Source organism: Trachinotus anak, unplaced genomic scaffold, assembly GCF_046630095.1.
Source record: "Trachinotus anak isolate AG129_WGS33_773 ecotype Australia unplaced genomic scaffold, CSIRO_AGI_Tana_v1 ptg000009l, whole genome shotgun sequence".
NCBI classification, from domain to species: Eukaryota; Metazoa; Chordata; class Actinopteri; order Carangiformes; family Carangidae; genus Trachinotus; species Trachinotus anak.
The window spans coordinates 17975794-17988492 of NW_027273860.1; the positions used below are offsets into that span (position 1 = coordinate 17975794).

Sequence of the window (12699 nt, forward strand, 5' to 3'; positions counted from 1 at the left end):
ATGCTGTGCTGATTAGAGTCTGCAGACCAGTTCAAGAAGTCTTTCTCACATTATGTTATTGTGTGATTGTCTGACTGAAATTCAGCAGCATCCTTAACGAAGTCCAGTCACACTCAGCTCAACTCACACATCTGTTTTCAGTGTATGTGAGATATTACGAGTGGTGTTTGATATGATCTTTTTTTTTTTTTTTTAATAACCATTAAAAAACAGGACAGCCTGTTTTATTTGTTACAATATTTTCCCCCAGCCAAGTGTGAAGCCAAGGAACAGTTATTTATATCAGTACTTACAGCCTATGAGCATGACACAGATGGAGAAGATCTTCTCAGAGTTGGTGTTTGGGGAAACGTTTCCAAATCCCACACTGGTCAGACTGCTGAAGGTGAAGTACAGGGCTGTGACGTACTTGTCTTTGATGGAGGGTCCTGAACCTGGCGGAGTTTACAGAGGCGAAAATATCAAAACAGGTCCTTTTCTCACCAGAATGACAGATGAGAAAATTGTCCCAAAATTGAAAACATGTGCTTTTTACTCAGATTATATCTTTTCTATTCAATAACTTAGAATAAAACTAACCAGTACAGACAGAACCACCACTTCATTTCTAACCAATATTAACGCTACACTGTTTGCCTTTTCAGTACCTGGGATGGAGTCATTGTAGTGTTTTCCCAACTGGTCCCCCAATGTGTGGAGCCAGCCAATTGAGCCATTTCTCTCTACATTACCAATGGCGTACCTGGGAGAAATAACAGTTGTAATATGATTATACTGTATATAATTATCTAGATGCTGCTGCTGCATTAGGTAGCCAGATGCAGACAAGCAATCTACATTTATTACTGAACACAGCTCATATTCATGTTGTCTAAAGTGCTTATGAAGAAACATAATATATAACTGAGAAAGATAAGAATTTGATATTGTGACTACACTAGCACCCATACAACACTCGTTCTGCAGACAGAGACATGATCATTGACATGATTCCTGTGTAAATCTGATCTGATTCATCACACAGTCTCGTGGCATTGTACCAGATGCAGGCCAGCCAGTGAGCGATGAGGGCGAAGGTGCACATGAGGAGGAAAAGGACCGCTGCGCCATACTCCGAGTAGCGGTCCAGCTTTCTGGCTACACGGACCAATCGCAGGAGACGAGCAGTTTTCAACAGACCAATCAGAGTGGTGGTCTGATGGGAGTGGGAGAGACAGAGAAAAGTGGAGTTAAGGGATTGTAAAGCATGGCAGAAACAAAAATCCCCTGGCTCTGATATCTCCCCCCCCTCTCAACCTGTCACACACACACACATTTACACACACAGGTGGTGCAGCCATGGCCTTGTCCTGATGTTATGCCCTGTTGTGGAGGTGGTAAATCCCGACTCCCATCCATTACTGCAGGCTGTCAATTCCCTCTCCTTTCTACTTGTGTTCAGCCGGTCCCCTCCGAGTTCATACAACAAATAAATAACAGGCCGATTACAGCGCTGGCAGAGAGCCTGGTCCTGCTCTGTGTGTGTCCTCACAGTAAATAATAGTTGTCTGCTGAGGAAAAGCTCCACTTTCTTGGCTCAGCAGCCTCTTCCGGACGGCATCAATGAAGTGAACCTTGGCAAAGCTTTCCCCAGGCAGTATTTGAAAGCTGGGGAGTTTCCACATTCATCATCTTGGTGGACTTGGTGTATGGTGTAATTACTATAAATAACATTTTTATCACTTCCATGCTTCCCATTACTTATAGATGCATTTAAAGTACCTCTTGCTCAGTCAATAAAATTACCCTTAGCTGAGCTGCAGTGTGGAGTGATTCCATCAACCTCGGCCTCAGTGGTTTGCATCCTCATTATGTGGGAAGTATCCTCAGAGGCCCACAATGCAACTCACTCTGACTCCCACCTCTTCCTCTAGACGCCAACCTCCCTCTTCCTTAAATTCTCCAAACACCTCCATCCCTTCACTCTTCAGTCGTTCAGTAAACCACAGAGCCTCAGTCAGCAGCGTCTCTTCAGCTGTTGTCCTGGACTGAACTAAACCGTGTCACTGCATGTTTCTCTCTGGTATAAAAGTCATCAGGGATATAACCAGTGATTATTTTCAAGTAAAAGTACAAGAAGTACCACTTTCCCAGAGTCAAAGGTGACATCTTAAAATTGTCTGTTTTGTCCAACCCTCATCTTGAAAAATCTAATTCACAATGATGTTAAATGGATGAAAGCAGCAAAACCTCACAGCGGATACGCTGAAATGCTTTTGTCATTGTTGATTATGTTTTTCCTCATTCTACCACTCGCCTGATTTACTCGCTGTTTTATTAGCATTTTGCTCACTGCATTGTGTGATGTAAGGCAGACATGTTTTATTTTGATGCTCCACCACGGCTGACTGCAAATCAACTTCCCCACGGAGACAATTAAATTATAAAACAAAAACGAAGCCACCTCTGCCTCTCTCTGTCTGCCTCTTAAGTCCCATCCCTCCACCTCCCTGTCTCCTTCCCTCTTCTCTCCCTCCTTTGTCTCTCTCAGCTTGTTAACTTCTCTTTATTCCATTACTTAAGGACACTGGTAGACATGATGTCAATACAACAACATTTCTGTCTTGTTCTCTTTATCCCTTCATCTCATTACCACTTGTCTTTGCCCCTTGCTTTAACTCTCATTCATAACGTCTCTGCGCTGCGCAGACAGCCGACCTGACCTCCCTCCATCTTGCCGTACCTCCTCCCCGTTGCGGTAGATGAGCAGGTCAAAGGGAATAGCAGCCACCATGTCGATGAGGAACCAGCCTTTGAAGTAGTGGACGGCGATACGCACCGGGTGACTCACCACTTCATCATTAGTGTTCACATATGTTGTCCTGAGGAATAACAGCCAAGAACATTACAGAAGCTGGAGTTAACTGTTGTTATTCAAACACTTTCTTTTCACTACTACTGTTTCTACTGATGCTGCTACCACCATTTATTCACTTCTTGAAGGTCAGACCTGAAGTTGATGAGGATGTCGATTATGAACATGATATCCACTATGAGGTCCACCACGTTGAGAGGAGAGCAGGAGTAACCACAACTCTGCATGGCTGCCTCTTCCTGAGGAGAGGAGAGGAGAGGAGAGGAGAGGAGAGGAGAGGAGAGGAGAGGAAGCAGGAGAAGAGAGGAAAGGAAGTGAGAGAGGAGAGGAGTGGAGTGGAGAGGAATAAAAGGAGGGTAGGGGAGGAGAGGAGAGGAGAGAAGGGAAGGAGAGGACAGGAGAGGAAGCAGGAGAAGAGAGGAAAGGAAGTGAGAGAGGAGAGGAAATGAAGTAAGACAGGAGAGGAGTGGAGAGGAGAGGAGAGGAAAGGAAGTGAGAGAGGAGAGGAAAGGAAGTAAGACAGGAGAGGAGTGGAGAGGAGAGGAGAGTAAAGGAGGAGGTAGGAGAGGAGAGTAAACAAGAGTAGAGAAATTGGGAAAGGAGAGGAGAAGATAGGAGAGGGGTGGGTAGGCGAGAAGAAGAAGTGAGAGAAGAGAGGAGAGGAAATGAGAGGAGAGGAAACAAGAGGAGAGGAAGTGTGAGAGGAGAGGAGAGGAGGGGAGAGGAGAGGAGAGGAGAGGGGAGGAGAAGAGGAGAATAGAGATCGGATAAAGAAAATAATGGTAGACAGCAGAAGAGAATTATAATCGAATGCTCTAAAAATAGAGCCCTTCTATGTGACTTCCTCTTTCAAACAGCATTAAGGGTTTAACAACAATTTGCATATGTTCGTAGACAAAACATGAAGAAGTGACAGAAAAACGAGGCGTTCAGCAGAAACATTGTCCTGAGAAACACTGTCTCCATTTATCTATTCTGACTTTTCAGTGCCATGAAAATCCTCTGTGTATAATATTACCCTGTTTATCACTCTTTTCCAGCAGATTCTCACAGTGGGAGCCTCATTGTTTTCTCTTCTGCTCTGTTCATTTGCTGTGGGATGGAAATATTGATGCTCTATGTGTTTCACGATAAAAGTGTTTTGATGTGAAGACAGTAGGATCTTTATTGTGAAGGTAATGTACTGTAGGAAGTATTGACCAGGTTGTGAGGTTACATAGTGTTTCTAAAAGTTTGAAAAACTTTTGATGAGGAAATCAAGGGTGTCTACTCTTTTCTAGAGATGGTTTTCCAGGACTTTTCCAGGACCTGGCTAATGTGACAGACAGGAATCACATCATACACTAATATGTTCCCATCTCTGGAACTCTGATTTAAAATAAGCAATTTATATTCAAAAACAGATTAAACAGATTTTAGGAATCACACAAGGAAACACAAGATAAAATAAATGTAATTATCTTTAGTGTAAGCATCTCCACCAAGTTGTATGATTTATATGTTGTATGTTAACTGAGAATACAATGAAGGAATGATTGAATGAGTAATGAGCAGCATGTGATATGACTTCAGGGTGCGTTCACAGCACAAACTAATTAGATAGCAGCCTATTCAAAATACTGTCGCTTGTTGTCCAAACTATCCTACCATTTGAACATCAACATGATCCTGAACATAACTTTGCCCAAAAATAGGAGAATGTTGAAAGAATTTTCCAGGACATTTAATTTTTTCTCTTATTTTCCATGTGTTTTCCATGACTGGAAAACTGTTCCAGGTTTTCCCAGACATGTGGGAACCATGATATGAAATGTACATGAGCAGAAAAAAAATTTACACACTAATATAATTTCAGTGAGTTAGAAAAAGAAAAACGGTAGTTGAGAGGTGTTGAGAGCTTCAGTCTGCAGACATTTGGTTTGGTTTGTAAGCAATAAGGGAAAAAAAGGAGCCACATGACTGTGATTTGACAACATAATAAAATTAACTTGGTGTACGAGAGCCCACCTGGTCATTGAGGAGGAACGCGGCTGAGTAGGGAGTCAGGATGGCAGTGTAGATGACCAGCAGCAGGATGAGCCAGTCCCACACAGCCTTGAAGGGGCTGTAGTGCAACACCGTCCACTTGTGGATGCGAGGAGCTTGGAGCTTGTACTCTGGCAACACATCTGCACCCAGAGACAGAACCTGGGCAGAGACAAGGGGGGGGCAGAGGGACAGTCAGACAAAAGGAGACAGAGAAGGAGTGAAGACAAGTGATGAGGCAGAGGAAGAGAAAAGGGCTGTATCACCATGAGACTGTGTATAAAGCAGTGGTGTGATGGAAAATGAGATGACAAATATAATAACTGTGCACACACACACACACACACACACACGCATACACACACACACACACACACACATCTGCACACAGCCTGAGTGCATATAGCAGCTCCATGAAATACATATTGACTTCCATGACATGTGTGTCGTGTTCACAGTGGTTACAACAACAGCAATTACAGTGATACAGCCAGTGTCCACTGAGGATGATGAGAGCTGTTCTGAAGGCACGGACTCTCTTAAGGTTATCCTCGCAGGCAGCATGTTGCTCTCTCTCTCTCTCTCTCTCTCTCTCTCTCTCTCTCTCTCACACACACACACACTCAATGCATACACTCATATAGTAGGCTAACACACACACACACACACACTTAGCAACCATGATTCTTGTCATTTCCCTGTATTAATGACATAAGTGTCCACAGAGCTGCTTTACAAACACACACAGAGCTCCTTTCCCTCCATCTTCCACCTCACACACAAACACATTAAACACAAACACACACCAGGAATGAAATCTTGGGTATTATGGTGCAGCTCTAAGTAGCTTTACTTGCAGTAATGTATTCCAGCGTCTGCACTGCTCTCGCCCTGGTTGAGAGCAGGAAGGAATCGGTCTAAGGAGGCATTAGCACAGCCTGCCGTGTGTCTCTGCCTAATAAAATCACACAGAGAGCTGCAGAAAAAACTCAGCAAGTCACAAAATCAGAAATGATTTTTGACTGACTTTCAGCACCGTGCACAGTGTTCACACAACAGCAGTCTGTGTGGATGGAATGTGTTATAACTGAGGCGGCGGCAGATATGTCAAATGTTTTGCTTATATAAAAATATGAGGTGGACCTTACAATATAATTCAATTCACTACAAAACCACCAAGTATGGCCTAGAGCTGAATCATCATTATACTGTGAGCTCTGCAAAGATAGTACACAATACAATGCAGTCAGGGGGTATTTGTTATTTATTCACCCAAACACAATGAACTTATAATGACTGTGAGCATAAATTGCTGACTTCAAATTTAAATGTTTACATCCACATTCAACCCTTTTAATGCACGACCCCCCACTTTTGAGGGACTGAAAGGCACCGGAGCAGACGAGATACATTTTAAAATAAAGTGATCATTTTTCATATTTGGCTGCAAATCCAACCCTGTTTCCTGTTTGCCAACTCTTCACTCCATAATTACTAAAAATGTTTTAAGAAGTAATAAATTCATTGTACAAATGTCTTTTCACATTTGTTCTCTGTACGAGATGCCAGGGATCTACAAAACTATTTCCAGCCTGCAGTTATTCTGCATAAGCAGTACCTTTTTTTTTTTATTTATTTATTTTTTTTTAAATAGGTGTTAGGTTGGAGAACATAGTGCAGCAATGAAACATTTGTATGTGAGTAGAGATGAACTATGTTTGGCCGGGGAGGCAGTGACAAGTACAGCAGATTGTACTACTTTTAACACACATCCAGAGAAGGGAAAGAGTGTGTGTGTGTGTGTGTGTGTGTGTGTGTGTGTGTGTGTGTGTGTGTGTGTGTGCAGAGTTTAACAAGTAAAAACAAGAATCATACTCATAAAAGGAGTAAGTAATAATACTAAACATGAGATGCAAGAAAGGACTGTAAGAAAGTCTCTGTCTATGACTCAGACATGATCCTGTCCTTCACCTCCTCCCACAGCCGTATTTTTTCTAATTCCCTCCATTTAGCTTTCACTTCTCCTTACACCAGTTTTTCTCGTTCATGTTTCCTCCTGCCCTCCCCTTGACCTGTCAAATCTTTCTTCTTTTCTAATTTCAGCTTTTTTTTTTTCCTCAGCATGGCTCTGTCCCCTGTCCAGCAATATTTGCCCCACCTCTCCATCTCCGTCTCTCCCTCCTCATAACCAGCAGCCCAGACACATCTCATTCATCCTGTTGCCTATTACATTCATCCTGCCTCCCGTCTCACCTTGCTTCTTCTCCAGCTTCAATGGCCTGTTTTTCATTCCCCTTATCTCCCTTTTTTTCTTCTTCCTCATTCACTCTTCATCTTCCCCTCTCTGACTCCCAGTCACCTTTTTCTTTTCCTTTACAACTTTATTCTTCCCTCCTTCCTTCCCACTTCCCTCATCCCTGTTCTACGATTCATCTCTTCATCACCTACTCTGGCCCTGTGGCAGACTTTATTTATGTGCCTATGATTAAACCATCCCTGAGTCCTCTGGCACAGTGTGAGACGATCTGATATCTCTCATTCTCTCTGTGTTTCTTCAGGAGCTGTTCTTATCAATACCAGGATGTTGCAAGATAACATTTGCCTGATTCATTAAAGAGGAGAGAGAAATATTTTATCATCTGTTTATCATCTCTGTAATTGAGCCAGCTGTTTCACATCTAAGCAAGCTCTTGCAATCCTGGCTCCTTCAAAGGCTTCATTTTCAAGTATTTATGTTCTTCTGTGTGCCAGTCCCCGTTTGCATAAAATCACAGTTGCACTGGTATTATGTTGATTTTTGAGATCCCAGAACATTCTGCTTTTCTTACCAAGTGAATGAATTATAACAAATTTAAATGTAATCTAGGGTCTCTTGATCAAAATGGAAAACACAGTAATGCTAGCTTGGCCTGTTTGTAGCACAAAGCACAGTAGCCTTGGGTTTTCCTGGACTGCTGTACTGCAGCAGTCCAGGAAAACCCAAGTTCTGCCTCCCTTCATTTAAAAATCCAAAGTATGGGTTCAGGGTTTCCAAATAATTTAACTTTCACTTCACATTAGTTTCTCACTGTGACCTGAATTTTCCCCTTTAATAGCACAGTACACTTGTAGAGACAGTTGCTTTTTCAGCATACGTTGCCTTTAAAATAACGCTGGCCTTCACAGAGAGGCAGAGAAAATAGAAAAACACATTTCTCTATCTTATCTTAACGTTTTGTGTTTGGGGAATTCTATAAACACAAATTTCTTGACCTGACAGCACTGCAACATAACACAACCAACACTCTGAGGTGTGTGTATATTGGCGAGAAGGACTGTGTTTATGTGCATTAACTTTTCACACGCAGGATGACCCTGACAGCCAGACATCCACCTACTCCCTCCTCCTACTCTTTCCTTTCCTTTTCTTGGCCATACAACTGAAAACCTCCTTACACAACCTCAGCTCTCTGTAATCTACCAAACACAGCTCTGAAATGCAGATTATAGCAGGAAGTTTGTTAGTTGGTGTAACGTTTCTCTGAAGTGTCTCGGGGTCTTCATGCATCAGTGGTGCTCATTAAGCTAAATATGTGAGGGGTGATCAGTGTTAGCAGCTGTGGGAACCTTTCACAGCTCCTGTGAGCTGCATCTGATTTGCAGCCAGGACCCCGAGCTGTGTTCACCCCAAATCTGATTCTCACGTTTTAGCTCAACAGATACACTTTCAAGTGTAAGACTGAGGAGGTTCGACTGGACTTACACATACAAGGTGTTTATCTCAGTTCTCAAGATCCATCAATCTCATACCTATGCCACTTACCCTCATAGGGACCAGTAGCCAGTCTATCCCAGGACTGACATATAGAGACAAGCAACCAGTCACACCTACGGGCAATTCAGACTCGCCAGTTAACCTGCTGTGCATGTCTTTGGACTGATGGAGGAAGCCGTCATAAATGCAGAAACGACTTATCGTTTTGATTTCAGGCACTTTAAAGGACAATATGTCACACACATCTATAATTATCACGGGTATTATAAACACATCTGTGTCCACACAAGTGTGAGCAGGCAAAAACACTACTTGCAAATGCATGCACACACACACACACACACACACACACACACACGCACACACTCACACACCCATACAGTTCAGTCAAGTGCCCCTCCCAGCTGTGTGTCCCCTCCTGGAGTATCTTGCGGGTTATTTTTAGCCATCTGTGTGAAACTACAAAACATTGCCATGAGGAGCGTTAAAAGTGCAGATGTCAAGATACATTCAAGTGCAGATAGGGCAGAGTTGTGTTTGAGGACAGCACTGGAGGGAGAGGACTCAGGGCTGTGAAGATGATATGTATTTCTCACATCACCCACAACACACGGCGTCTTCCTGCCGTCAGGGTCAAGAGTGGAATCCCCAGTCTAGCTGGAAACAGTGTCACAGCATCTTTGCTGGAGTTTGACATTTATCCTTGAAACTGGGATTTGCCTGGACCGCATCTGACACACTGGGTTTGGGTCAGGTTGAGAGAGCGGAATTTTTGCAATGAGCTGTTGGAAAAACCAACTGGAAAAAAGCTAAATAAGATATTTAGAGACCATTTTAAATCATTGTTTAGACCAAACTGTTTCTTTTTGCCAATCTTTTAAATGAGGCATGTAGAATACAGGAAAGATCACAGTTTTAAGCTCCACTTTGGTTCTATTTTCTGACGGAAGTCTGCGTCACATGGTGCATTCAGGGACCGTGGGAAAGATGAAAATCTGATGATTCTCTCAGTTTTTACAGCTTCTGGCTACAATAAACAGAGTCTTATTGGCAACTCTTGACAGAAATGTGCTTTTTCGATTTGAGATCTGGGATTGGGGTTTGAGAGGGTTAATGCTTAGCTCAGGCTACATGCAGACAGAATTAGATTCAAAATTCAAATACAAGGCAGAGCTCAGGCCGCTCATCGGACTGCTGCTGTGTCAATTCTACTATGTGTAACACTGTATGGTTTAGAGTGACAGGGCAGCAGATAAGAGGACAAAAGGAGACGACTTGAAACAAGATATAAATCAAATTGCCAAAATGTCAGAAAAATGGAGCACACCTGCTTAACCATCAACCCTGTCATACTGTCTAATCTCTCTGCACAATGACTTGTTAATACAGACATAATATCACAATTTCAGAAGCATTTATTTTGGCTTTAATGACAAAAACAAGAGGATGCATCTTGATTGACATGGAGAACTAGTTAATATTATGTGGGCACCAAAGATTTTCACAGATTAACAAAAGGTGAAATGTCTGGAGAATAAAATCTATGCAGAGGGAAATTGAAAGAAAGATATAGAGACAGAATGAAATATATGTGTAGAGGAGAATAAAGTAAATGAAGATCTCTTCCTAAAAAAATAAGTTCTCCCAAAAAACTGATCAAAGATTAGATCGAGAATTTGTTTAAGAGAAAAGGTGCCACGATTACAAAGCAGCACGGAGGAGACAAGGTTACAGTGTCCACTGAGTCTGAAGTTGAGGACACAGAAGGTGATGACTCACGTTTTTACTGGCAACAAAGTTTAAATGGCACACACACACACACACACACCCCTACACCAGGGAGGTGTTCAGTACAGCTGCAGCCCTATAAAGCTTGACGACTGAACAGCCAAAGCCCCCTCCATCATTAATCTTCAATCAAATCTTCTGTTGGTGCAGAGGACTGAGCCACGGGCACAGGCACACTCAGTTGCAGATGTATATACACAAACCTTTACACACAAAAAAATCAAAAGGTAACTGAAGCTGGAAAGTCAGAGTGCACCTGAACGACAAACTTTCTGCAGCTTTTGCACTTAAAATACCGAGTATCCTGCCTCCAGAGAGAGAATGTGCGACAAAAGTGAGAGTGTGACTCTGTGAAAAGCACAGAAAAGTCCTGATACTGTGCAGCATTACAGCCCACAGGCATACTGAGAGTTTTTATAGGCAAATCACACAAAGCACAACTGGTGCACATTGCTGCTAGTTTTTAAGAGCATCCTTTGGCTGCATCTGATCGAGAAAGGAACCAGAGAGAATTTAAAAATGTCTTTGCCAACCCTCTTCACAAGTGAATGGCCCAACAGCACCTTGGAGTTCAGCCTCTGCAGTGACACTGTAGCTTTTATTAAACTTGACACTCTGCCTGTAGAACACTTTGTGGGGGTCTCAGAGGGGAGTGTACAGAAAAGTATTGCATGGTATGAGATTAACAGCAGCTGAAAGCAGTCAGGCAGCACGCACCATCCATCTGCTTGGTAGGGGTGTTGATGGTTTTGGGAGGCTTCCATTTCTCATAGTGTGTGAGATTCATTTGGGTGTAAATTTAAAAAAAAAGAAAGAAAAATGATAAACAACTACAGTCCAAGCATGCGGCAGACAAATGGATACAGAAATGACAGGAAAAAAAACTCCTTTGAGCTCAGTTATAGTGATATTTTTAGCCACACATTAATTACTATCTTTTAAATTGGCTCTTTGTTCCAATTTAAAGTGAAGGAGTTGGACCGAGGAAAATTTCAATGAACTGTATTCCAACAGCTCAAAGCATCATGGGAGTGTGTGTCATATAAAAAGCCCTCTAACTTCCTGATGGTGTTGTACCAGCCTCAGGAGAGTTGGTCTCTAAGTGTGGGATATTTTGAAATCTGAAGTAAAATTTTATGTTCTCGCATCTGGAAAATGAACCCAGGTCTCTGTGTGAAACCTGATACTGTAAACACAAGCTCACGCTCTCAGGAACATGGACACAAATATTTCACTCAAACGCTGCACAGTAAACTGCATGTTGAATGCTTTCAATAGGAGATCAATGGTTAACAACTGGTTTTTCCTACTCAACTACAACAATAAATACACGGGGTGGGGGGTGGGTGGGGGGGGTGGGGGTGGGGGGGGTGGGGGTGGGATAATATTTGGACAGTGACACAAGTTTTGTTATTTTAGCTGTTTGCGAAAACATATTCAGGATACAATTATTATAATTATATACACTTTAAGCCCATATAATAATATGGGCTTAAAGTGCAGACTCTCAGCTGTAATTTGAGAGTATTCACATCCAAATTGGAGCAAGGGTTTAGGAATTACAGCTCTTTAATATGTAGCTGCCTCTTTTTCAAGGGCCCAAAAGTAATTGGACAATTGACTCTGAAGGCTGCAAAAAAAAAGATAACAAGGCTGCATGGGCTCTTCCCTCATTAACCTGTCATCAATTAAGCAATTAAAAGGTCTGGAGTTGATTCCAGGTGTGGCGTTTGCATTTGGAAGCTGTTGCTGTGAACACACAACATGCGGTCAAAGGAGCTCTCAATGGAGGTGACACAGACCATCCTGAGTCTGAAAAAAAGAAGAAATCCATCAGAGAGATAGCAGACATCTTAGGAGTGGCCAAATTAACAGTTTGGTACATTCTGAGAAAAAAAGAGTGCACTGGTGAGCTTGGGAACTCAAAAAGGCCTGGACGTCCACGGAAGACAACAGTGGTGGATAATCGCAGAATCCTTTCCATGGTGAAGAAAAACCCCTTCACAACATCCACTCAAGTTAAGAACACTCTCCAGGAAGAAGGTGTATCAGTATCTAAGTCTACCATAAAGAGAAGACTTCATGAGAGTAAATACAAAGGATTCACCACAAGGTGCAAACCATTAATCAGCCTCAAAAATAGAAAGGCCAGAATTGACTTTGCCAAAAAACACCTGAAGAAGCCAGCCCAGTTCTGGAACAGCATTCTTTGGACAGATGAGACTAAGATCAACCTTGTACCAGAATGATGGGAAGAAGAAAGTTTGGAGAAGAATTG

General features: G+C 42.4%; 1 protein-coding gene across 10 annotated transcripts in view; it reads right to left on the minus strand.

Annotated features, from left to right (window-relative positions):
* kcnh2b (potassium voltage-gated channel, subfamily H (eag-related), member 2b) overlaps positions 1 to 12699 on the minus strand; it is a 238297-nt gene that overhangs the window by 16612 nt on the left and 208986 nt on the right. For all 10 annotated transcript variants that reach the window (XM_071485620.1, XM_071485621.1, XM_071485627.1 and 7 more), the window contains 6 exons: positions 4862 to 5041; positions 2990 to 3093; positions 2723 to 2861; positions 1041 to 1195; positions 648 to 742; positions 294 to 434 (listed from right to left, as the gene is read on the minus strand). In XM_071485620.1, the coding sequence (XP_071341721.1) occupies positions 294 to 434; positions 648 to 742; positions 1041 to 1195; positions 2723 to 2861; positions 2990 to 3093; positions 4862 to 5041 (814 nt within the window). The remainder of the gene's footprint in view (positions 1 to 293; positions 435 to 647; positions 743 to 1040; positions 1196 to 2722; positions 2862 to 2989; positions 3094 to 4861; positions 5042 to 12699) is intronic.